The sequence below is a fragment of the Scyliorhinus torazame genome, chromosome 1 (assembly GCF_047496885.1).
Source record: "Scyliorhinus torazame isolate Kashiwa2021f chromosome 1, sScyTor2.1, whole genome shotgun sequence".
Lineage (NCBI taxonomy): Eukaryota > Metazoa > Chordata > Chondrichthyes > Carcharhiniformes > Scyliorhinidae > Scyliorhinus > Scyliorhinus torazame.
The window spans coordinates 263,436,122-263,463,307 of NC_092707.1; the positions used below are offsets into that span (position 1 = coordinate 263,436,122).

At 43.4% G+C, this 27,186-nt stretch overlaps 1 protein-coding gene across 8 annotated transcripts in view; it reads right to left on the minus strand.

Annotated features, from left to right (window-relative positions):
- Nucleotides 1-27,186, minus strand: part of ralgapa2 (Ral GTPase activating protein catalytic subunit alpha 2) — an 855,222-nt gene that overhangs the window by 671,040 nt on the left and 156,996 nt on the right. For 5 of the 8 annotated variants that reach the window (XM_072505626.1, XM_072505641.1, XM_072505660.1 and 2 more), the window contains exons 5-10: nucleotides 23,214-23,257; nucleotides 19,127-19,304; nucleotides 17,808-17,923; nucleotides 12,957-13,095; nucleotides 6,414-6,613; nucleotides 4,966-5,199 (exon numbers count right to left, since the gene is read on the minus strand). In XM_072505626.1, coding sequence (XP_072361727.1) covers nucleotides 4,966-5,199; nucleotides 6,414-6,613; nucleotides 12,957-13,095; nucleotides 17,808-17,923; nucleotides 19,127-19,304; nucleotides 23,214-23,257 — 911 coding nt within the window. The remainder of the gene's footprint in view (nucleotides 1-4,965; nucleotides 5,200-6,413; nucleotides 6,614-12,956; nucleotides 13,096-17,807; nucleotides 17,924-19,126; nucleotides 19,305-23,213; nucleotides 23,258-27,186) is intronic. The other 3 variants (XM_072505670.1, XM_072505634.1, XM_072505651.1) reach the window with 1 other exon arrangement.

A 27,186-nucleotide genomic window follows, 5' to 3' on the forward strand; every position in this document is an offset into this window, starting at 1 on the left:
TCACAGACCCAGGGAGACGGTATATCATGGTCAGCGGGGCCCTGGATGGGGCACCGTAGTACTAGTTAACGTGTATGCACTCAACTGGGACGACACGAACTTCATCAAGAAGACCATGGCAGAAATCCCTGACATAGCGACGCATCGACTAATCATGGGGGGAGACTTCAACTGTGTACGGACCCAAAGACAGACAGATCAAACCCCAAAACGGGGAAAACCTCAAGCATGGCAAGGGAACTCAGTCACTTTATGGAGCAGATGGGAGCGGTGGACCCCTGGAGGTTCACCCACCCGGGGGAGAAGGAATTCTCCTTCTTCTCCCCAGTACACAACTTATACACCAGAATTGACTTCTTTGTGGTAGGGAAAACGGTGCTTCCGGGGATAGACAAGGTGGAATACTCCGCAATTGTGATATCAGACCACGCTCCACACTACATGGACGTGAGGCTGGAGACGGGCAGGGCCCAACCCCCCACATGGAGGTTGGACGTCGCCCTACTAGCGGACAAGGCCTTCAACAAAAGGTTATCATGGGCCATTGCAGAGTACACAGAGAACAATCAGAACGGGGAGCTCTCACCCTCCACGTTCTGGGAAGCACTAAAGGCCGTACTAAGAGGGGAAATCATCGATTTCAAAGTGCGAAGAGATAGGGAGGAAAGGGTGGCGAGGCAGTAGCTGGTCGACTCCATACTGGAGGTAGACCGTAAATACTCTGAGGGCCCGACTGTAGAGCTCCTGGCAGAGAGGAAAGAGCTACAAAAGAACTTTGACCTGCCCTCCACCAGGAAAGCAGTGCACCAACTCCGCCAGGCACGTGGGACCCTATACGTTCAAGGAGACAAAGCCAGCCACCTGTTGGCACACCAGCTGAGAAAGCAGGCAACTACCAGAGAAATTGCACAAATCAGGGATACCAGAGGCACGCTAGAAACAGAACCAGAAAAGATCAACAAAACCTTCAAGGCCTTCTATCAAGGGCTGTACACCTCAGAGCCCCCAATGGGAGAGTCTGGGATGAAACAGTTCCTTGATGGACTGGACATTCCAGTCGTGGGGGAGGGCAGAAAACGGGGCATGGAAGCATCACTCGCACTGGGAGAGATCATGGACAGCATTAGCTCCATGCAGGCGGGGAAGGCGCCGGGACCCGACGGGTTCCCGGCGGACATCTACAAAATATTTGCGCGAGCACTGGCGCCACACCTGTGGGAGATGTTCACAGAATCGCTAGCGAGGGGCACACTGCCGCCCACGCTAGCACAGGCCTCAATCTCGCTGATACCTAAGAAAGACAAAGACCCAACGGAATGTGGGTCATACAGACCAATCTCACTGCTGAATGAAGGCGCCAAAATACTGGCCAAAATCCTAGCCAAAAGGTTAGAAGACTGTGTACCTGAGGTGGTCGCAGAGGACCAGATGGGCTTTGTCAAAGGTAGACAGCTTACCTCGAACATCAGGCGCCTGCTGAACGTGATAATGACCCCCTCCGTGGAGAGAACGCCAGAGGTGATCGTCTCTCTAGATGCAGAAAAGGCCTTCGACAGAGTCGAATGTAAATACCTCATAGAGGTACTGGAGCGGTTTGGGCTTGGAACAGGGTTCACCTCCTGGGTAAAGCTCCTATACAACGCTCCCATGGCGAGTGTATGGACCAACAATACCAACTCCCGATACTTCCAGCTGCACAGGGGCACCAGACACGGATGCCCACTGTCCCCGCTGCTGTTCGCTCTAGCGATCAAACCACTAGCAATCGCGCTCAGAGCAGCAAAAAGCTGGAGGGGGATCCGAAGGGGAGGCAGAGAGCACAGAGTCTCACTCTATGCAGATGACCTGCTCCTCTACATTTTGGATCCACAGAGCAGCATGGACGGAATCATCGCGCTCCTGAGAGAGTGTGGCGCCTTTCGGGCTACAAACTCAACATGAGCAAAAGCGAGATCTTCCAGGTACACCCACAAGTAGGTGGGGCAGCCTAACCGGACTGCCGCTTAAACAAGCCCGACACAAATTCCGCTACCTGGGGATCCAAATAGCCCATGACTGGAAAGAGATCCACAAATGGAACCTCATCAGTCTGACAAAGTAAGTAAAAAAGGATCTGCAAAGATGGAACACACTCCCACTCTCCCTGCGGGAAGAGTCCAGACGATCAAAATGAACATGAATAGGTACCTCTTCCTATTCAGATCCATCCCGATCTACAACCCCAAGGCCTTTTTCAAAGCACTAGACAAACTACTAATCATGGCGTTCGTATGGGGGGGGGGAGGAAAGAATGCTAGGATCCCAAAGAAGGTCTTACAAAAAACAAAATCCAGGGGGGGCTTGCCCTCTCAAACCTACAACTTTACCACTGGGAGGCGGCGGCCGAGCAAATAAGGGGATGGATCAAGGAGCCAGAAGCCGAATGGGTGCGCGCGGAAGAGGCCTCCTGCATGGGGATCTCCCTCCGGGCCCTCGCCATGGTGGCGCTCCCATCCCCATCCCCACCCAAAAAACACTCCGGCAGCCCGGTGGTAATAGCCACCCTCCAGTCCTGGGACCAACTACGGCAACAATTTGGCCTGAGCAGAATGTCGGGCAAAGCTCCCATCTGCAACAACCATTGGTTCACGCCAGCGCTGACTGACGCCACCTTCAAAAGGTGGGGACAGGACAGGACAGAAGGACACTGACAGTCAGGGACCTATACACGGACGGCAGGATCGCAACACTGGGCGAACTGACAGAGGAATTCCAGCTAGCCAGGGGGAACGAGCTAAGGTACCTGCAACTAAAAAACTTCCTACGAAAGGAGACAGGGATATACTCACAACCACCAAGACAGACACTACTGGAAAAGTTACTGGACGCAAGCATACTAGATAAAGGAAACTGTAGTGACATGTATGACCGACTGGTAGAAGGGGCCAACACCGTATTGGACGCAACAAGAATGAAGTGGGAGGAGGACCTGGGGATCGAAATAGGGTGGGGACTCTGGAGCGAAGCACTGCATAGGGTCAACTCCACCTCCACGTGCGCAAGGCTCAGCCTGACGCAACTAAAAATGGTACATAGAGCCCACTTAACAAGAACCCGTATGGGTAGGCTCTTCCCAGAGATGGAGGACAGATGTGAGCGGTGCCAAGGTGCCAAGACCACATGTTCTGGTCCTGCCCCAGACTTGTGGCGTACTGGACAGCCTTCTTCGAGGCAATGTCCAAGGTGGTGGGGGTGAGAGTGGAGCCATGCCTGAAAATGGCAGTCTTCGGGGTTTCAGACCAGCCAGATCTATTCCTGGGGAGGAGGGCGGATGCCCTTGCCTTTGCCTCCCTGATCGCCCGCCGAAGAATCCTGTTTGGCTGGTGGTCAGCAGCACCACCCAAAGCTGCAGACTGGCTGTCCGACCTCTCGGAATCTCTGCAAATGGAGAAAATCTAATTTGCCATCCGAGGGTCAGACGACGGCTTCCACAGAACGTGGGAGCCATTCACCCAATTGTTCCGAGACTTGTTTGTGGCCAACAAACAAGCAGAAGAATAGCCAGGTAGCCAAGAAACAGGGGAGAATAGCCAAAGCATGAGAGGGAAAGATAGACCGGGGGGGGGGGGGTGGGGGGGGACAGCTAAATCTAAGAGGAAGGAAAGGCAAGCCACGGGTGGGAGGAGCGGGGAGGTAGAGGGAAGAGACGGAACAATAGAGGAGAGCCAGGGAGGGGGAGGGGGGAGGCAGGCAAACGTTAACAAACTTAACATCCACAGGAACAGAGAAAACGGGGAAGACGGGAGGGTCGCAGAAGCGGAAGTGCGCAGAAGCGGAACGAGACGACAACGGCAGCGAACTCCATCTAGGAGAAGCAAGGGACGACAACACCACGAACAGATGCCTACTTATGAGTGTAAATAATTTTGCCAAGTGTACAGAGCTGCTGCTGTTGAGCGGGGGCATAATACCGTCCGATGGCTTCTCAGGGAAAATTAAAATGTCAGCAGCAGCAGAGATTCCGTAGGGGAGTGGGGGTGAGTGCTCCGTTGGGAGGACGTGGGAAGACTGAGGCGCGTGGGGTCACGTCTAGTCAATTGCTGTTGTATATTCTCTTTTTGCACTATGTTAATGTTCACTCTATTTTGCTGTGTTAGGATTATTACTATTTATCATGAAAAACTTTGCTAAACTTTAATTTAAAAAATATTTTTTTTTAAAATAAATGCATAGTGCCATTGTTTGTAGGACCTTACTCTGTGTTGGGTTATGCGTTTCCTACACTGCATGTGATTACACTTCAAAAAGTCCTTCAATGGTTGGAAAGCACTTCCCTATGTCGTTAAGTTACGAAAGACGCTACACAAATGTAAATCTATTCATAAGTAAGGAGTCATTAAATTGATACTTAATAAAAGTTGTTCAATACAAAAAAAACTGCTCCAGTGAAGGTGGTTAATTCACCTTATGGAGTTAAATGATCACTGATCTGACTAGATCTCTCGCTGTGACATAGTATGTAAAACAAAGTGGCAAAATCGGGTGTCATTTCGTTGTTGGATATCATGGCTGGATAAACCAATTTACTTCCAAAACCTGCAGTTGTTTTTTATCTTGAATAGCAAGTACTTGATAGCTCAAGAAAAATAACGAAAGCTGCATTACAATATTACATATGTGATGCATCAAAAACTCAAATCTCAGTTCTTTTCAAGTGCAACCAGTTTGTCACAATGTGTTTTAACAGTAAACTTTATTTAAACGCACAAAGAGTTTTTAAGTCGATGCCTGTCCGACTGCTGTGCTATTGAAACACATCAAAAACACTATGACAGAATGTAGTATGACAGGTTGTAGTAGCCTGATCATCTATGACTAAACCCTTTATTACATTTAAACCAAAACAATTGTCTGCATTGAGTATAGGAAGGCATAAAATACAATAAATCAGAATTTTTTCAGTAATCAGCAAATACACACACTAACCTGGTGAAACACTTCATTGATAAAATTCACATTAGCTTGAGAGGAAAGTAGTACTCTCTGAACCATCTCGTAGACTGGTTGGTGTTCTTCATCGACGCTGCAGAGGCTGGAGGTACTGGGTCTTCTTTCTGATAAAGTACTGCTGTTGGAGTGAGAGCGATCCTGTTCAGAGGACCCATTTGTTTCCAATTCAATGGCTTTCTCCTGAGCTGATGGGTTTGCAGTCACTGACTGCTTAACCAACACAAAATGAACAAAAATACAGAAGTTTAATGTAAGAAACACATTTTTCCCCTATCCCTCTCCAATGGGAAATCAGGACCACACAATGTTTATGGAACAAATTCATATGAAGTGTTCTCGAATGGAACAGAAAGATCATATTTCAGCTCCCTCAATCAGACAGAAGACAACCAATGAAACTCAATTCTCAAAGGAAAGTTGAAATGTAATTTCAGATTGGAATGCAAACGTTTTTCTCCTGCTTGCATGTCTAACAATCAGTAATAAATTTGAACTATTTGCGAAGTAACCAACTGCGAATTTCCAGATCCAGCCAAGGTTATTCTGAATTCAAAGTACTGATATACTAACATTTTCACCCAGCTCTAAAACCAATTACTGTCAGAGACACTGGGTAGTGGGTGGCCCTCATGGTTCAGGAGCAAATTAAATTTTGTAAAGGTGAATGCTCAAAGATAACTTAGCTGATGTTATAATTGATGAACTTCTGTCAACGTAAAAGAGTGGCAGACTGGTTATTTCCTAGGTAGATGGTAAAACATTTGTAAAATACTTAACAACAAAATCATACGTTCTAGCAGATCTGGTTGAATTAGGGAATTGATTCCCAAATAGTTTATAGGACAAAAATAGAACTTTTTTAAAACAGTATTGAAAAATCCACTGAAGAAAAAGAAAACATTGCATTCTACACCAAGGTAACAGCTCTTTAAATTCCATTTGGTACTTGAAATTTGTAACAAAATTCAGATGTCAAATCTTTTATTTGTTTCGCTGTTCATTTCAATTAGTTGAGAAAGTTTCAAATTTGGGGAAAGGGGCAGCCCAAATCAGAAGGTCTAACCTTTCCAGTGGAACATGGAGAAGCAGTTTTGCTCCTTCTGGCCAGACAAATAAAAATAAGCTTATCTCTTTTGCTTCTTTTTGGTCCCTATTCCTCTTCCTAATGTCTCACCTTGGTGCCTCAGTTAAAATGTTCATATTTAAAGAAGAACCCTGTCAACTTCAAGCAGACATTGATATCATTTTATCAGAAGGTCAGATTAAAGTACAAGACAGTGTTTTAACAGGACAGTGAAAAACAACATCACATCTTTGGTCTTCACTCATTATTGATGTGGGAGGTCAAGTGGTAGAAGTATAAAATATATGAATGGAGTGTTAGGGCTTACAAATGTCTGTGTTGTCAAAATATTCAAACGTACCTGGATAATTTTAGGCAGTATTTCTCCACCATTCTTAGTGCTTTGACTTGTGGCAGTGCATTTCTTTTCCAGAAAGAAGGTCACAAGCCAGTTAATAAATGCCACCCGAGCTGCCAAGTACTGGTCCCTTGTACTGAACGTGCTTTCATTGTTTCGTGTTACATTGATATACAGTGGCTTTTGCCTCATCTGAGGAATTTCTGGTAAGAATTAATAAAAAGTATCATATTTTGGAACCTTCCACGTGTATCAGGTTTTTACTGATAAAAAAACAAGCAATTATTCCTTAGTTCCAGTACCACTTGTTGATCTATCTACCCGTTGTTGAGAAAGTTCATTACCTGAACCAGATTATATTTGTTTCAACAAAACCTATCAGTTTTCTAACTGGTGAACGATTTGTTTGACTCTACTTGCAGGAAAGACTTAACCTACACTGAACTTGAACACCAAATCAGCCACCACTGCAGTGTTAATGTAAGCCTACTTGTGACAATAATAAAGATTATTACATAATTCTTGAAAACAGAAGCAATGATGCTGTGATGAAAATATGAGTATCAGTACACCATGCTGCTATTTATTAAAATAGATCCGGTTTGGAGTTTAACATTTTTTTTACTTGATATTGTTGATGGCATGGGAGTAGGAAAAGTTCCATACCTGTCTGAAACCAAAAGCTACGACTGAGCTATTAATCAAAACATGGTAATGTGTGTGCGCTCACTTCTCATAAACCCTCCTTTCTCAAGTTATAGTAAGTCTGAATGGGATAATATAACTTGGGCCAGGTGTAGGCGTATCCCTCTGACTCCATGCTAGCAGTTTTTCCCTCAGTCTGATAACCCCTATATTGCCTGCTATATCTTCAATCCCATTTCTACACGCAAGTTCTGAATATCTCTCGCGTAACAATATGTGTCGGGTGTCTGTGATCACCAGGAATTATTTTTTAATATAAATATAGAGTACCCAATTGCTTTTCTTCCAATTAAGGGGTGGTAAGCAATGCGGCTTCACAGCACCAGGGTCCCAGGTTTAATTCCTGGCTTGGGTCACTGTCTGTGCGGAGTCTGCACGTTCTCCCTGTGTCTGCGTGGGTTTCCTGCCACAAGTCCCGAAAGACATGCTATTAGGTAATTTGAACATTCTGAATTCTTCCTCGGTGTACTCGAACAGGCGCCGGAATGTGGCGACTAGGGGCTTTTCACAGTAACTTCATTGCAGTGTTAATGTGAGCCTACTTATGACAATAAAGATTATTCTTATTATATTTTAATCCACTAACCGAACCAACTATGCAACTTATTTCAACAGAGATGAAACCGCTATCGGCTAGATTATTGTAAGAAGTCTTACAACACCAGGTTAAAGTCCAACAGGTTTGTTTCGATGTCACTAGCTTTCGGAGCGCTGCTCCTTCCTCAGGTGAATGAAGAGTTATATTCCAGAAACATGTATATAGACAGATTCAAAGATGCCAGACAATGCTTGGAATGCGAGCATTAGCAGGTGATTAAATCTTTACAGATCCAGAGATTTAATCACCTGCTAATGCTCGCATTCCAAGCATTGTCTGGCATCTTTGAATCTGTCTGGAACATACCTCTTCATTCACCTGAGGAAGGAGCAGCGCTCCGAAAGCTAGTGACATCGAAACAAACCTGTTGGACTTTTACCTGGTGTTGTAAGACTTCTTACTGTGCTCACCCCAGTCCAACGCCGGCATCTCCACATCATGGCTAGATTATTGGCACATGAAGGGGATCTTTGTGGAATTCTGGGACTTAGATGAAGCACTTATTGCAAAATATTGTAAGTATTATAAACTGTGAAGAGGACAATGCAGAACTTCAAAAGGACATAGACAAGTTGGTGAAATGGGCAGAGAGATGGCAGATGAAGTTCAATACGGAGAAGTGTGAGGTAATGCGATTTGTCAGGAAGAACATGGAGACACAATATAAAAAAGGGGTAAAATTTTACAAAGGGGTGCAGGAGCAGAGGGACCTGGGAGTATAAATGCAGAGATCATTGATGGTGCAGGATAGGTGGCGAGAGCCCTTAATAAAGCATATAGTATTCTGGGCATTATTAATGAGGGCATACAATACAAGGAGGTTATGCTGAACTTAAAGATGCTACTTAGATCTCAGCTAAAATATTGTGGACAACTCCGCTTTGTAAGCATTACATAGTGGGCAGAAGGAGGCCATTCGGCCCATTGCGTCTGCACCAACCCATTTAAACCCTCACTTCCACCCTATCCCCATAACCCAATAACCCCTCCTCACCTTTTTGGACACTAAGGGCAATTTAGCATGGCCAATCCACCTAACCTGCACGTCTTTGGACTATGGGAGGAAACCGGAGCACCCGGAGGAAACCCACGCAGACAGGGGGAGAACGGGCAGACTCCGCACAGACAGTGAGCCATCTGGGAATCGAACGTGGGACCCTAGCGCTGTGAAGCCATGGTGCTAGCCACTGTGCTGCCCATTGATTGAAGTTAATTTGAAAAAAGATAATGGCATCAATGATAATAGAAATTTTGGTTTCTGAAGGTCACACACAAATAATTCATTATAATTCGAACATCTCACAATACAGAATAGATATTTTACCTACATAAAATATGGAATCAGCTACTGGACAATTTTATTTTAAGATTTGTTCCAACGCCGACCTAGCCCCCTAGGAAGGGGCACATTCCCCATTATCGGGGATAGTTGACGCCGGAGTGGTTGGCGCTGCTTTTCACGCCGGCGTGGGGGACATAGCCCCATTATTGGAGAATCCCTAGCACAGGGCTAAATCGCTGGCTTTGAAAGCAGACCAAGGCAGGCCAGCAGCACGGTTCGATTCCCGTAACAGCCTCCCCGAACAGGCGCCGGAATGTGGCGACTTTCATTTCATTCATTTCATTTCATAAGTTTGCTTTCATCAGACTTGTTTTTTCTTAATTACTTGATTGTTCCAAATTAATCCTCTCATTTTTAGTATTCATAATAAATTTAAACTGTGTTTATATCATATTTCCAACATAGTAAAACTTCTTAAGGAACTTCAAAGGAGTTTTATCAAACAAAATTTGACATTAAGGGAAAAAGGGAGGTAATAAGTAGAGCAGATATCAAAAGCTTAGTCAAAAAAGTAGGCTTTAGTTAAAGGAAGAGGGGGTTTAGGGAGAACATTTCAGAGGTTAGGTAATGGTACAGCAATTAAAACTGAGGTTTCGCAAGACGACAGAATTGGGGGAGCGCAGATACCTCAAGAGAGTTGAAGGAATTGAGGTTATAGTGATAGGGAGGACAAGGCCATGAAAGAATTTTAAAACAAGGACGAGAATTTTAAAATCAATCTGCCGCTTAACCAGGAGTCAATGTAGGTCAGCAAGCCCATTGGTAATCGGTGAACAGGAAAGGCGCAACTTAGGACAAGAGCTGCAGAGTTTTAGATCACCTTAAGTTTACAGTGGAGAGAACATGGGAGGCTGGCCAGGAAATGAGCAACGGCAGGGATGAGGTCAAGTAAAGTTAGGTGTTGAAAGTAAAGCACATTTTACTGACAGTGTGGAACGTGTGGCCTAAAGCTCATCTCGGGCTCAAATATGACACCACGTTTGCCAACAATCTGTTTTGGTCTCTGGCAGTTGCTGATGGGAGGGATGGAGTTTCCCGTAACAGCCTTCCCGAACAGGCGCCGGAATGTGGCGACTAGGGGCTTTTCACAGTAACTTCATTTGAAGCCTACTTGTGACAATAAGCGATTTTCATTTTCATTTCATTTCTCATTTCATTTTTTCATTTCAGTGGGAGTCTCGTGGGCACCAAAAACAATGGCTCCAGTCTGTCCAATATTTAGTGAGAGAAAATCTCTGCTTATCAAGTCTCTTCAGCCACTCCAAGTGGTCTCCAATCGCATAAGACGATGTATTAATGTTTGTCTCAACAAAACAATCCGCTAAGAGGCTAAGCCCCTTTATTTTTGAAAATACGGGGCGGGATTCTCCGGGCGCCGACGGCAAAATCTCGTTCGGCGATCGGCCGGAGAATACCTGATTCTCACCAAATCGGGGTCGGCGCCGCTTTTGCGATGAAGACATAGCCTCACAATCGGAGAATCCAGCCCATGATTTTTCAATTTTCAACCAACTGAAACTTTTGCAATTTGAACTGAGACATAACAAATTCTTTTAAAAATGCAAGGCCACATTCCAAGATGGAGATGAGAAACCATTGAGTCACACTCAGGAGAGTGTGGAGAGAGAAACATTTCTTGCAACTTGGACATGCATAACTGATTCGGGAAGCTGCCATTCAAACAAGCCCGACATAATTCCGCTACCTGGGGATCCAAATCACCCATGACTAGACATGGATCACAAATGGAAACTGGCCAGTCTGGTGGAGGAAGTAAAAAAGGACCTGCAGAGGTAGGACACTCCCACTCCCTCTGGCAGGGAGTTTTACTGCCGAAAGATTAAAGGGGCAGATAAAGGAGACAGAAGCTGAGTGGATGCAAACGGAGAAGGGCTCCCTACCTCCGAGTCCTTGCCATGGCTGTGCTCCCATCACCACTGAACAAACACTCAATGATTGCAACATTCCGGTCATGGAACCAACTATGACAGCTCTTCGGATTAACTGAAATGTCCGTTAAATCTCCCATCTGCAACAACCACAGGTGCACCAGCCATAATGGCCACCACCTTCAAACGGTGGAGACAGGAAGGGGGGTTGGATGTTGACAGTCAGGGACTTCTACACAGACAACAGACTGACAACACTTGAGGAACTAACAGAGAAGTTCCAGGTGAAACGAGCTAAGCTATATGTAGGTCAAAAACATCTTATGTAGGGAAACAAAAGCGTACCGATGACTGCTGCAACAATCGCTGTTAGAGAACTTGTTGGATGTGAACACCCTAGGGAGGGGGAACTGCGGCGAACTGTATGGGCGACGAATAGGAAGGGCATGTACACCACTGGACGAGACAAGGGAAAAGAGCGAGGAAGATCAAGAGTTTGAAATAGGGTGGGGACGCTGGAGCGAAGCACTGCTAGAGTCAACTCCACCTTCACATGCGCACGGCTAAGCCTCATGCAGCTAAACGTGATACACAGAGCCCACTTAACCAGAATCCGAATGAGCAGGTTCTTCTCGGAGGTGGAGGACAAATGAGAACGGTCCCAAGGAGGCCCGGCCAACCATACCCACATGCTCTGGTCTTGCCCCAGACTTCTCGGGTTTGGGACAGCCTTCTTTGAGGCAATGTCCAAGGTGGTGCGGATGAGGGTGGAGCCATGTCCGAGAGTGGGAGTCTTCGGGGTATCAGAACAGCCAGATCTCTTCATGGCGATGCCATTGCCTTTGCTTCCCTAATTGCCGGCAGAGAATCCTGCTCGGCTGGCAATCAGCAGCACCACCCAAAGCTGCAGACTGGCAGGCTGACCTAGTGGAATTTCTCCAAATGGAGAAAATGAAATTTGCCATCCAGAGGTCGGAAGAACGCTTCCATAAAACTTGGAACAAGGATTCCAAGATCTGTGTGTAGCCAACAGCCAAAAACAGAGGAAGAGAGAGGGAAGCCACAGTACAACAAGTGCAAACAAAAGAGGGTGGGGGTGGGGGGTGGGGGAAGAAGAGAGAGAGAGAGAGTATTAAGGAGACATGGAGCCTAACCAAGCCCCCAAAAATAACATAATGCATGGCATCATGCCAACCAAACAGGACCTAAGAACTGATAAGGGAAGAAGGCACGCCAAAGACTAGAAAGGAAGGGTGGTCAGGAAGAAAAAGGGGTGAGGGAGGCAGGGGACCCAGCTACAAACGAACGCCTACTGGAGAACGCAAAACAAGCTGTAACCGTTGTAAATAATGAACGGCAACTGATGTAGAAAATGGAAGACGACCAATGTATGTATATTTTTGTTTTCGATGTATGTTCACGCTTATCTTTGTTCTGTATAATATGAAAAATCCTCAATAAAAACATTTTTTTTAAAAAACTGAGGCTGAAAAAAGGGGTGCCAGTTCACCTCCTCTCTCACCTGGTCATAAAAAAATCCAATAGAAAGTAACATGGCTTTTTCAATACTGAGCACAAGATTCAGCCCCAGAAGACATGGATGACATGAACAGACTTAAGTATTTTGACTCAATTAGAAAATAGGAACAAAGTTCAGGAGTAATATTTGGCCACTTTTAAGCAATAAAAGCTAGTGAGCTGAATTCTCCGACGTTGGGATTCTCCGTTTTGCCGGCAACCCGGATTTTCCCGATGGCGTGGGGCTGCCTCACAAAGCCGGCGAAATGGAAAATCCCAATGGCGTGCACACCAGAAATCTGGTGCGGCGGGACGGAGAAACCCACCCAGTGTCTTTACTGTGATGCTTGGTTAGCTTCGTATTTAAATCCTGCACTTCTTTGTGCATAATCTGACTAAGTTTGAATAAATATACAAGAATAAGACATCATACAATTTAATACATGATCCGTTTCAGCATTTATGACTAGTGTGTAATGTGTCGTTTTACTTACCAAGTACAGGATTGTAAAGATTGGTAAATTTTGTAAAAGATGGAAATAAATGCGAAAGGTAGAACTTCTTAAACAAAGCAAAAAGAAACTTAAAGCCACTTTCTTGCTTCTCTTTATTCTTCCATTCTAAGCTTGCAGCCTTCAAATTAGAAGCAGAAAACTAGTTAAGGAACGATATGAGATAATTCACAAAATTGTTAGCAGTCAGAATATTTTGTGAAATACATATTCAAACATAAAACATTTCATTCTTCCAGCTAGTCGCTCTTCTCCCTTTCAACTCCTTAACACTATAGATTGCTAAACAGTTAAGAGGACAATCTGTCAGAGCAGCCAAGAGTCGCAAATCCCCTCATATTCTTCTTGTGAGAAGAGGCTTAGCTTCCATCAGTAATTCTTATTCTAAGATTGAGAATGTGTCTGTGGCGATTCTTGGATCTCCATTCAGGTTCAATAGTTATTTGGTTTTGCAACAATCCAACTATGCAGGGAACAAAAAAATCTTCAAACGTACTGATATCTCGGTGAAACACTTTTCCTTCATTTACAACGTTCATTACTCTCAGCAGTATTATACCCCAAAATCTAAAATGAACATTCATTACAAATGTTTAACTCTGTGCCGACTAGCTTTGAAAATCGGCGGGTGAGCGACTCAGCATTTACGGTGGGAGTGTGCCTGCCAAGAATCACTGTCACTCACCCAAGTGACAGGAGGGAAAATTCCCTCATTTTCCTGCAAATGACATACTGTATACCTCAGGTACTGGATCATCTAGGGAATCTGTCATATAAATGAACTCAAAATGTTAATCACTGCTATCAATATGCTCTCCCACACAGGAAGGGCAGCTACAAGGTGCAGGCATTTTAACAACTTAAAACCAAAAAAAAAACCATGTCCCATGTCCACCTGATCAGTCTAAACTGCCATACCTCCAGTGATGACACACCAGACTAGTCATGAGATGCTGGGACATGAGAACTCCGCATGCCTTGCCCCTCCCTAAATTACTGCCCTGTAAAGGGTTAAAGGAGAACTCTACCCCATGAGCTCTTCCCGACAAAATTGCTGCATGGTCAGGGGCCAGCATATTCAAACCCTAGCTTAGATTCTAACTATTTTGATTATTCCCAGTTCCAAATAGGGCAGGGAGTACGCAATATCAGTCTTGGATTTTTGGGGCCTCAATTGTTCCTGTATGAACTATATAATTTTCTTGATACTTTTCCAAATGCATACATTTTCATCCAACATTCTACCATTCGGAATCACAGAATAATACAGCACAGAAGAGGCCCTTCGGCCCATCAAGTCTGCAGAGGCGCATGAAAAACACCTGACGTGCCATGTGCTCATCCAGGTACTTTTTAAAGGATACGAGTTATCCCGCCTCTACCACCCTCCTAGGCAGTGCATTCCAGAGCATCATGGCCCTCTGGCGAAACCTCCTGTCCCTGAACTTGAATTTGTGTCCACTCGTAACTGACCCTTCAGCTAAGGGAAACAGCTGCTCCCTATCCACCCTGCCGATGCCCTTCATAATCTTGTGCACCTCGATCAGGTTGCCACTCTGGTTCATCAATTTATGCCATATAGCAAATGCCTCACTCGATTGCAAATTACACCAGTTCTTTAATCAAGGGGAAAGGAACCGTAATTATCAACTGCCAACATTGCAACTGAGACACGATTGCATAAGAATCACTTCCTCTAGGATACCCAATTCATTTTTTTCCAATTAAGGGGCAATTTAGTGTGGCCAATCCACCTACCCTGCACATAGAATCATATAATTCACTGTGCAGGAGGCCATTCGGCCCATCGGGTCTGCACTGGATCTTTGAAAGAGCACCCTATCCAAGCCCACACCTGCACCCTATCCCCACAACAGCAACCCCACTCAACACGAAGGGGAAATTTGGACACTAAAGGCAATTTAGCATGGCCAATCCACCTATCTTTGGACTGTGGGAGGAAACCGGAGCACCCAGAGGAAACCCATGCACACACAGGGAGAACGTGCAGATTCTGCACAGACAGTGAACCAAGCCGGGAATCGAACCTGGGACCCTGGAGCTGTGAAGAAATTGTGCTAACCACCATGCTACCGTGCAGCCCACACATCTTTGGGTTTTGGGGGCGGAACCCAGGCAAACATGAGGAGAATGTGCAAACTCCACACTGACAGTGACCCAGAGCCGGAATCGAACCTGGGACCTCGGCCCCGTGAGGCAGCAGTGCTTATCACTGCGCCACCGTACTTCCACTTGGGTACTTAACGTCCAGGAGTACTATACAGAATATATTCACTGTCATTGAGCATGTCCAGGATCAAGGCAGAAGCCTCCTGGTTTGTATCACTGCAGTGAAAAACAGAAGCACATTATATTGCAAAGAGATTGATACATTATCAAGTTATTTTCAACTGAAATGATTTACTAACAGAACAGTTTTGAAAAGGATAGGAAAGGTGGGAAGGAATCAAAAAAAGATACAAATATATTTACAACACTGACAAAATATTGTCATTTGAATGTGGATTAAAGACGTGGGGCTGGATTTTCCGCCCCGCCGCACCACATTTCTGTTTCACCCCGCCGGTGGGATGCTCCGTTACACTGGCCGGTCAATGGGGTTTTCCATTGTGGGGCTGCCCCACGCCGTCGAGAAACCCCCTGGGCTTCTGGCAAAACGGAGCATCCCGCCTGCGGGGAGTCCAACCCGTGGTATTCCACTATTATATAATATTACAACCATGTTGTCAAAAGGGCTTTCTAGTAAACTTTGTATTTTCCGCTAAATGGATGTTATGACAGTTTTTCATTGTACCTATACAATAGTAACTGTGAGTAATATTTTGCATTTTAGGACATTATTCAAAGTCAGGTGGAGATGAAAGATGTCATGGGACTATTCAAAGCACGACAGAGAATTAACTCTCTGGCAATACTCCACTCTGCACTCGCCACAAAAAAAAAATAGGTTAACCAGTCATTTAGCTCACTTGCTGTTTTGTGGTACCTGGTTATTTGCAAGGTGGTGCTATGTCAGCCAACATAATGACAACGACTATACATTTTTTAAAAATGCTGTGAACCACTTTGGAATAACCAGAGGACTTTAAAGTCACATTGTAAGTATGTTACAACCTCGGGGCAGGGATTTTTATTTTTTTTTTTTAATTGCCAGAGCTCCAGCATCTGATTGTCATTCAGTATCTTTAGCTGGTGCAAAGATACGTGACACTGAGTACGACTGCAGCTATGATAGCTTTGACAGTCAAATATTCTACCAACACTTGAAAATCTCCTCACATAACTCTTATGTAAGTGAGATACAAGAACGCTCCTAGTGCCTTTGAAACTGTTTCCCATAAAGAGAGGAAATTAGAACACCAGAATATGAATTTTAAAAGTTCACCCAACCATCCATTTCCAGATGCAGTAGACATACTAAATTTCCCACACTTCTTCTAAAATCAAGACGATTTCAGTAACTTTCAATTGTTTCTACATATTCCAAATCTAAAAAGAAAAAGTCTTTCATTTAAAAACATTTCCACATCCTCAGGATGCCCAAAGTGCTTTACAGTCAACCTTTTATTTTGACGTGTGGGACTGCATTTCACGGGCCACCCGTGAGCAGGAAAACAAGCGGATGGGCCCGCAACTTAGAGCACTTTGCCATCGGCTGCATCATCGCCACCAGCTTACCTCCCCTGCCACTTTTACAGATGGTAGGGAGGGCACTGGTTGGGCCGTCCAGTTGAGACCCCGAATTAAGCACCTTGTCTTGTCACCACTACAATTTAACAGAGGAGAGAAATGCCTGCGCCAATAAGTTTTACATTGCGGGTTGCCAGTCAGCGAAGGTTTAGGGCAGGGGGTGTGGGGGCGCTTTGCATTCTTCCCGGCCCTCTGCGTCAATCGGAAATACATCACCCTCCCCAACCCCCATTATGTCTCCCATTGTCTATTTCTCTATCACCTCTCCAACATGATCAAACTCGTCACTTGGGCCTGCCAATCCAGTGACGCAAGACCCAGAAATTAGCTGGATTTTGGGGCATCCATGGTTGCACTTCCTCCTGGACCTCCTAAAATACCACTAATCCGGGTGTGCCTCAGAGCTGCTGACCTCCGATTCACCAGCAGCTCAATGAAATGGGACTTCCTCCTGGAGAGTGGCAGAAGACCGGTCTCATACTAATTAATGTGCCATCATCTGAAAATAGAGTGGAGCCGGCCAATCAGAGGCGGGATAGCCCCTGACATTTGTGTTAGGGTGAGAGGAATCCGGCCTTTAATGTACAATCTAGCCTGCAGTCACTGTCACAATCCAGGAAACATGGTACTCAATTTGCACAAAGCAAGCTCCCATAAATAGCAACATAATAATAACCAGGTAATTTGCTTTAGTGATTTTGATTGAGAGATAAATATCTGACATACCACTGGGTTAACTCCCCTACTCTATTTTGAAGTGATGTAATAAAATCTTTTACGTGTTGTTCTCTCCCCCCTCACCCCCCCCCTAGAGGATGAGCGCTCCTTGTAGCTTCTCATCCAAAAAACATCTCCAACATTACACCTCTCCCTCAGTATTCTATAAGAACATAAGCCTGGGTTTTATTTATATTTAGCTCTCAGGAGTAAGATGTGAACACAACGTTCTGACTCAGATGAGAATACTACCGAGCCATGGTTGTAAATCCAACGATAGTTTATTTAATTTATTCCATTTGCATTAAACTACTCATCGGCTATCAATTCATTTCTTGTCTATATGGTGAACCATGCACTCTCAACACTCTCATTTGGGCATTATTAGGATGATTCTTGATTTACCTGGATTACCATGTACTTCAGAAGCATTTGAAGGAAGTACAAAGTCTGGTCATCTGATATCTTTTCCCCCAATACTGACGGTAACAGAGGAGTAATATCTTCCGCAGCAATTTTTACTAAGCAAAGAAAAAAGGTAAAACATCATCAGTATCTAATTTTGTGCTGATACGATTGATAAAATTAAAACACTGCAAAATGAAAAAAGCATTCCCAGTTTTTGTTTTAAAACCTACATGAATTGGAATCCCAATGAAAAAGGGACACAAAGCTGTTCATTCTTTCCTGATAAGCATCACCTGACATCTCTGGTGTCAGAAATAATCCTACATCTTGGTTTTCTTTTTACCTACATCACTTCTTTTAGTGATGTGTGCTCTGAATATTGACAAACAAAATCTACCAATGAAATTTTGCTTTAAAACAAATTCCACAATGCACCTATATCAGTAATAATTCTGCTATTTAACTATCACAGCTCAAAATAGGTTTGACCAAAAACATTTTTAATCAGTGTCAATCCACTGTCTGAGTAACTCCATTTTAAAAGACTAAAAATTACTTTTAGGAAATATACAGAGCCATTTATAGTGCAAAGGGGCACAGTAATTACTTCCATAGTAATTAAAAGAACATTTTCAAATGTTTTCACAATTTTCTCATCAGTGGGCTTGCCCCCAAAGGAACTAGATTAATTTTAGACACTCCTTAAAGGTCTGCAAAAGAATGCATTTAGTGGACGTTTAATTCATTTTGAGTGGTTAGTTTCATGGGTGAGCCAGCTTCCAAAACAATGTTTTTTTTAAACTCACGTAAAAGTTCAAGGAAACTCTTCATGCTGAACATAATTTGCATCTAGCATTCAATCATCTTTTGCACTGGTTATGCTGATTTCAAGCACAGTGTAAACAAGTGGAAATTCCAGACCATAGTCTCCAATGTCTTTCGAATAATAATAATAACAACCTTTAGTGTCACAAGTAGGCTGACATTAACACTGCAAGTTACTGTGAAAGCCCCCTAGTCGCCACATTCCAGCGCCTGTTCAGGTACACAGAGGGAGAATTCAGAATTCTCAGCTGGTTTGTGATGCAGAACAAGGCCAGCAGCGCAGGTTCAATTCCCGTACCAGTCTAGCGCACGGAGCAAAACCAACCCCCCCCCCCTTATTCAATGGAGTCAGCAGTGGATAACAAAATTACCAAGACGGAGGTTAATTTTGGAGGTACTCATTACCTTGATGCAATGGTACAAAGGTGAATGACAATATAAATGCTAATGATATCATTGATGCCCCACTTGTACTGGACTGGATTACTAACCATCAGTTAGATTATAGGAGGGGTTTATGAGTTTATCTAGAGTACATGGTCCAATTCGAGATGAAACAGCTGGAAAGCCAGGGACGAGACAAGCAAATAACGTTAGTTGCTCATCTGAAGAATTCTCTTGCAGTGCTTGAAGCCAAAGCAGATAAAGTCGAATTCCTTCACATCTTATCTGAGGAGAAAATTTACACAATGCTAGTCAAATCTCATCAAGGTTTCCATGGTTATAATTAAGCATAAGTTGTACCACTAAGAGTCAAAAGAATTTTATCCATACTATTAGTTATGCATCCAGTCAATGCCCTATATCATTTATACATTACATATAAATCTATCCAGGCTAACATTTGCAATTGTGTGGAGCAGGATGAGTGGGTTCTTTCAAGATATGGAGGACAAGTGTGATGCTGCTCGCTTGCACCAGCTAACCACACACATTTTGGTTTAGTCCCAAATTTGCTGGCTCCAGGGTTTTCTTTTTTAATACATATCTTAGATTCTATGGTAGCCTTAGAACCTTGTCCATTAATAGCCATATTTGGGGTCTCTGACTCACCAGCATTTCACGGTGGGGTACTGGCGAATTATCTCGCCTCTTTAGCGGCCAGGAGGCGAAGATTGCTTTTTTAAAAAATAAATTTAGAGTGCCAATTCTTTTTTTTTTCCCCAATTAAGGGGCAATTTAGCATGTTCAATCCACCTACCTTGCACATATTTGGGTTGTGGGAGTGAGACCCACGCAGACATGGGGAGAATTTGCAAACTCCACACGGACAGTGACCCGGGACCAGGGTCAAACCCTGGTCCTCGGCGCCGTGTGGCAGCAATGCGAACTACTGCTCCACAGTGCCTCTGAGGCGAATATTGCTTAGTTGGAGGTCTCCCTCTCTGAATAGCGCATCCGCCTGGTTGGGTGATTTGATGTCATTTCTAATTGGAGAAAATGAATTATGTTGTCAGGGGATCGATGGGGAGACACAACTGAGGTGGCAGCCATTTATCTCATGTTTTTTAAGGACCTCGACACAGCCAGCTGTTTGGAGAGGGGGGGGTGGCAGTTAATGGTGGGGTTAATTTGTTTGATACAGGTATACGGGTACAGTATATATAACTTTTTGATTCTGTATTTCTATTTTTTGTCTATTGTTTGAGAATAATGTGGTTAATGGTATGAAATTCAATAATTATATTTACAAAAAAAAATATTCTTTGGATAAAGGATTAATAAAATAGCACCAGAAAGCAAAAAAATAAAAGATTATATGGAGCAGCCAATTTAAAAAAGTCAGAAATGTGTTTTGCTGTATACTGGCCAATTGCTTTGAGGCTCCAAATATACTAATGAGTACAATTCCCACCTCTCTCACCATCTACCTTTATTCTGGACAGCCATCTAACTTGAGAAAATGAGATTAATCGTTTGCCAGTTTCATAAGTGTCAAATACAAGGGTAGTTAACCCATATTGAGTGGGTCTGCTCTTTTGAACAGTTCAGGAACTTTGAAATTGGCTATAGCAGTTGTGAAGGACATTTAACAAACGCAGCAGGAGGGACTCAAACTTCGAAATTGAAAGTCAGTTTCATTTTGACATTTTAAAGTGGTTCCACTGAATCGTAACATCTTGCAATCTGTAGTGTAATTGAAGATGAACTCCCAAGTCAAGTTCACAAATGTTGCAGATCGAGCAGGACGGGGAGCAGAAAACATTTACTCAACTAATACAGAGTAACCCGAAAATGTGTTAACTTTTTGTTGAGGAAGTCATTTAACTCATTAAACCAAATAGTTAGGGGAGAAAATAACTGTCAGGCTCTCGATGACACTGCTGCCAAGTACGAGGTTTTACAACAACACCAGGTTAAAGTCCAACAGGTTTATTTGGAATCACTAGCTTTCGGAGGGTAGCTCCCTCGCCAGTCTCCGAAAGCTAGTGATTCCAAATTAACCTGTTGGACTTTAACCTGGTATTGTAAGACTTCTTACTGTGCCCACCCCAGTCCTACCTCGGCATTGCCAAAGGCTTTGCATGGGTTTTGGAAGGAGACCAGCACTCTTTCGACCCACTCTTTTCAATGAGGGCCCATCATTACCTTTCCACAGCAATTTCAAACGTGCAATAATTGTAGCCTTCACATTTGGAGAACAAACAAAATTCTGTGCATCGGGAAACCAACTTTGAGGATGATCCCCAAAGGGTCACAACCGTTGTACAAGGTGAGGGTCAACATTGTTACCTTCTTACAAACTTTCATTCACACCACATATTCAACATTTTGCACATTTCAACCAGCACTTTCCACCAGTTGTTCCGCACCTTTATGCTGTGATATTTAAACTAATTTTGTTCCCCCAAAACTTAACATTTTAAATTTCTCCTTTCTGTATCTAGCCTATTATGCTATCTCAGATTTTACTTTAGCTGAAGGAGTTTGGATTGAAATTAGGAAGGCAAGTTGGCCCTTGATTATCACAGCAATACCAAAAACAACTGAAAGATTTGGTCATCAAAATCTTTGGGGAACAAAATCTTCTAAGATTACAGAACAACATATAGTAAATTAAATAAGTGGCATGTGTTTGCTACTTATAATGTAATTTCAAGTATACATATAGGTCATTTGATGTAAATGTTCCACATGGCCTTCTCCCCCCCCCCCCCTTTCATTTAACTCTACCAGCATATCCTTCTCTTCCTTACTTCATCAATTTACTTAACTATGTCCAATGTGCAATTACCCTATTTGCCTCAACAGTTTCTTATAGTACTATGTTTCACATGCTAACCACTCTCTGGTTTTAATTATTATATATTCAGTCATTAAATAAATTTTCATTTTCATTTATTGATAGTCATCCTTCAGTCTCCTCTTCACTGGACAGTTTTGTTCAAGCTCAATTTTGATGATTCAAATTTTGAATAAAGTTTTACAATAATTTGCACATTCTACATTAGGATAATTCAATCTGCATCAGTAGTGTAAGGCTACTTCTAAGTACTTCATGTATTAAAATGTGACTAGTTCTAAATAGCAAGATTCAAAATGGTAAAATCCAAGAGTTATCCAGAGCCCTAATTAAAACAGAAAGAGAAACTACACTTATTAATCCAAATAGCGAGAGACCCAGATGAATCCCCCTCTACTAAGAATGCAAAGTCACCCGAAAGATCAACATTCAAATTCAGAATTCAATAATATTTAAACTTGTATTACATTTTGGTGATAGATTAACTGAATTAAACCTTTAATATCCTGAAGGGTTTTGACAGGATGGATGCGGAACAGATGTTTCCTCCTCTCGGAAAATCAAGAACTAGGGGTCACTATTCGGAAATAAGGGATTGCTCATTTCAGAGTGTTGAGCAGAATTTTTTTCTCAGAGCTCGAGTGTCTCTGGAACTCTCTTCCTCAAAAGGCAGTGGTGCATGTTTTTGAATATTTCTCTTGAAGAGCTAGATAGATTCTTGATTTACAAGGGGGTGAAAGGCTATGGGGGGGGGGGGGGGGGGTGGCATAAATGTGGGGTTGAAGTTACAGTCAGATCAGTCATGATCCTATTGAATGGTGGAGCAGGAACGAGGGGCAGAGTGGCCTACTCCTGCTTCTAATTATTATATCCGTATGTAACGTAAGCTCCAATTTTTAACATTTTGCAATCTTGCCCAAAGGCCAATTACAAAAAAAGGTTACCAATAATATATTGCTTTATAGACATGTGCATAAAGGATGTCACTCAAGAGACGTGGAATGACCGACAACAAATTAAGCCATCTGCTGTGCACTTATTTCTAACGATTTCTGTATTTTGTTACAGGGACAAATATTTCTGTTTACCACAACATTGGAAGGCATCCAGCAAATTCCTAGTGCGTTTTCACAGTGGAGCTACAAATTATGAGAAGGGTCATTAATAGATCACTCGCACACACCTCCTAGATGTTGGTTGTGAAACAGACCAAGGGAATTGGATGTTTAACCTCCCCCACCTCATTTCTCCGAATTAGAACCTGGGGTTGGGGGCTGTATAAGCAGAAAGAAGGGTGCATAGCTTCATAGAAATAAATAAATGTAACTTCTTACCTTAATAGAGTTTCCAGTATGCAGAAGTTTCTTCAAAATTGAGCCTGAAGTATTAATTTGGTTGCAAATTAAAGATTGCAGATATAAACATGTAAATAGTATAAGCAGCTTCAAATACATTGAGGTTGCTCGGCACAAAACACATCAACTCTTTCAAACAATTTGAAAGGGCTGGAGATTCATTAGAAAAGTTAATTTAGATATCCTAATAAAATCAGTTTAATTGAAATGAACCAAACAAATTCTCTTCCGTCCAGCCCTTCCATTCAGCATGATGAGCCAAGTTTACCCAACTAAAAGACCCATGTGGGGCAGGAGGGTTGCAGGTTCAATCTAGTGTCTAAAGTTGAATTTGATGTCCTCAGTTCAACTTCTGCTCAATACTTCTGCCAAAGCATCCGTGGGTTAGGGAGCGGAACATACTTCAGGGTTCCCATGACAGAGCACTATTCAGAATATCTGCAAAAGTGGGTCATATCGAACGCCACTGTGATGCCACCCATATTCAGAAAGCCTGCCAAAACTCTGACAAAGTTCACACAATGTTAACAGCAATTGTGGCAAGTTATTAGAGGTAAACTACAACTCATGAACCCGCTCAGCAGCAGGAAGCAATACCGACAGAAAGGAAGAATAGAAAATTGTTGAGGGAAAAATGCTTCTCAGAGAGAGTTTATTTTCTAACTTCTTTAACAGAATAACGAGCTGCAAAAGTAAGATTTTGTTACTAGCTCAAGATTGGTGTCAAAATAATTAGAAAGCAAAGGAGCAAGGAAGAAAAAAAGCTAACTGTTAAAGACTCAATTGGTAGCATTCCTGCCAGAGTCAGAAGATTGCAAATTCAAGACCCTATTCCAAAACTTGAGGATACAGTGCAGGCTGGCATTTAGTACCCAGAAGCCCACCCATCAGGCCATTTCAGTCTTGTTTGCGTTGCAGTACTGTATGGTGGATGTGTTCAGCGCTGGCATACAGTGCTTCATGCTGAATCAGGCATAGATCGCACTGCATAACCACCGACTAATGTTCAATTGAAAATAGAACACAAGCACTGTGACCCCAACTCAATCCTCTGAATGGTTCAGAAGCATCTTTATATAAAAATGATGGTATTTTGACAGGATATTCCTTCTATTTTTATGATCGACGGTAAACGTTCAGCATGAAGTACAAGCATTAATTGACCAAGGTTAACCCTTGTGCATTAACGAGCAGCAAAGCCAACAAGATTGACAACACAAGACAATCATTGATTGCCAAGTCTGGCTGAACTTTGAAAAGAATAATGAGGCTGAAACAAGTTTATTTTTCAGTTCATTCACCCACTACAAGATATACCTCGCATTGAATACCACCTTTTTTTTTGCATTATGAATACCACATTGCACACTGTATTACAGCCGTATACCTCTGGTTGAGTGTAACCTTGGTGCATTCAAAGTCACAGTAGCACGGTAGCATTGTGGATAGCACAATGCTTCACAGCTCCAGGGTCCCAGGTTCGATTCCGGCTTGGGTCACTGTCTGTGCGGAGTCTGCACATCCTCCCAGTGTGTGCGTGGGTTTCCTCCGGGTGCTCCGGTTTCCTCCCACAGTCCAAAGATGTGCAGGTTAGGTGGATTGGCCATGATAAATGCCCTTAGTGTCCAAAATTGCCCTTAGTGTTGGGTGGGGTTACTGGGATTGGGTGGAGGTGTTGACCTTGGGTAGGGTGCTCTTTCCAAGAGCCGGTGCAGACTCGATGGGCTGAATGCACTGTAAATTCTATGAAAACAGGTTCAGCCCAATTGGCACGTGCTTAATGTTTATTCTCTAAATGACCTTTCTCACACCCATTACCTATGGCCAACCATATCACATTTTGTTACATTCCCATCTTCCATGTCTGCATCATGCCTTCTCTAAATACACCACAGCTGTTTATGTAAATCCCTCCATGGGGCACGTTTCACACGTGTAAAGAAATTCTTCCCAAATTCTTGATGTTGTTTCATTTAATTGGTTCATGGCTGTCATATTGATGCACGCCATTTCTGGGCTCACAGGAGGAAAGCTACTCCACAAGCACCCTATCAAACCCCTCAGTATATATATATTTTTTTGAACATTTCTATTTTCCAGAGGAAATAGTCCTAGCCTGCTCAATCTTTCCTGATAAATGTGATCAAATTAAAATGAAGCTAAATGGAAATTCTGGTAAAATCCTTATAAATTGTTCCTGCACTTCGGCAATTTTAAATATCTTTTCTTGCGGTATGAATACCAAACTGCAGACAGTATTCCAAGTATGGTACAACCAAAGTCTATGAAATTAAACATTACCTGTCTCTTTTTCTATTCTATTCCTCTACAGATGAGCCTCAGTATTCTGCTGGTATTCTATATGGCATTATCAGCTGGTGCTGGTACTTTTAGTTATCATAAAATTTACAGTGCAGAAGGAGGCCATTCGGCCCATCGAGTCGGCAACGGCTCTTGGAAAGAGCACCCTACCCAAGGTCAACACCTCCACCCTATCCCCATAACCCAGTAACCCCACCCAACACGAAGGGCAATTTTGGACACTACGGGCAATTTATCATGGCCAATCCACCTAACCTGCACATCTTTGGACTGTGGGAGGAAACCGAAGCATACCTTCTTTACTTTTCCTTGTATGCTGCACTCCGGTCTTCTTACTCATTCTGCTGCAGCAGTTCATTTTTTAAACGCTCTGCAATGACGGATAATCTTTATAATATTGAGTTATGCTGGGGAGCGAGTGGCATAGCGATATCGTCACTGGACTAGTAATCCAGAGACCAAATTAAAAGCCCAATGATGACCATGAAGCCAATGTCGACTGTTGTAGAAACCCATCTGGTTCACTAATGTCCGTTAGGGAAGGAAATCTGCATGTGACTCCAAGACCATAGCAATGTGGTTGACTCTTCAATGCCTCTTCAAGGGCAATTAGAGATGTGCAATAAATGACGGCCTAGCCAGTGATGCCCACATCCCATGACGAATTAAGAAATATTTTGCCCTGGGGCGGATTGGTCAAGGACTTGAGTCTTTTTGCCGAGACCGATTCTTCAGTATGCGTCCGCGAAGAAATCAAACTTGGCTTGGATATTCTCTTCTGATAGAGATGGCTTTTTCGTCCACACTGAAGTTCCCCAAGCGATGTCAGTGTCGTTTCTTCTTGGGTTTCAATCGGTTAAGGTTGAAAAGTTTTTCGTCCATCCTGTAGACCATTTCCACTCCGCTGGAAGTTTGTTCTTGGCAAGGTGAAGGACGGTGGCAATAAACAAAGAACAGTACAGCACAGGAACAAGCCCTTCAGCACTCCAAGCCTGCGCCGATCATGATGCCTGCCTAAACTAAAATCTTCTGCACTTGCGGGGTCCGTATCCCTCTAAACCATCCTATTCATGTATCTGTCAAGATGCATCTTAAACGTCTGTATCGTGCTCCCACCACCTCCCTCGGCAGAGCATTCCAGGCACTCACCACCCTCTGTAAAAAAATAAAAAAATAAAAAAATTTGAATTGTGCTTTGCACTTCTCCTCTAAACTTTGCCCCTCGTACCTTAAACCTATGTCCCTGAGCAATTGACTTTGTACCTTGGGGAAAAAAACACACTCTCACTATGCCACTCAATTTTGTGAACCTTTACCAGGTTGCCCTCAACTTCTGTCATTCCAGTGAAAACAATCCGAGTTCCAGCTCAGTACAGGGCAAGGAGACGCTTCAGCAGCACAAAATCGTGACCTCCCCGAGGTCCAAGGTGGGCATCGACCTCTTTTGTGCCAATTGTCGTGATTATGTGTTCATCATTGACTATTTTTCTAACTATCCAGAAGTTGTGAAGCTCTCGGACCTCACATCCAAGATCGTCATCAAGGCCTGCAAGGAGACCTTCTCCAGGCATGGTATTCCACACACTGTCATGAGTGACAACGGTCCTTGCTTCAGCAGCCAAGAGTGGTC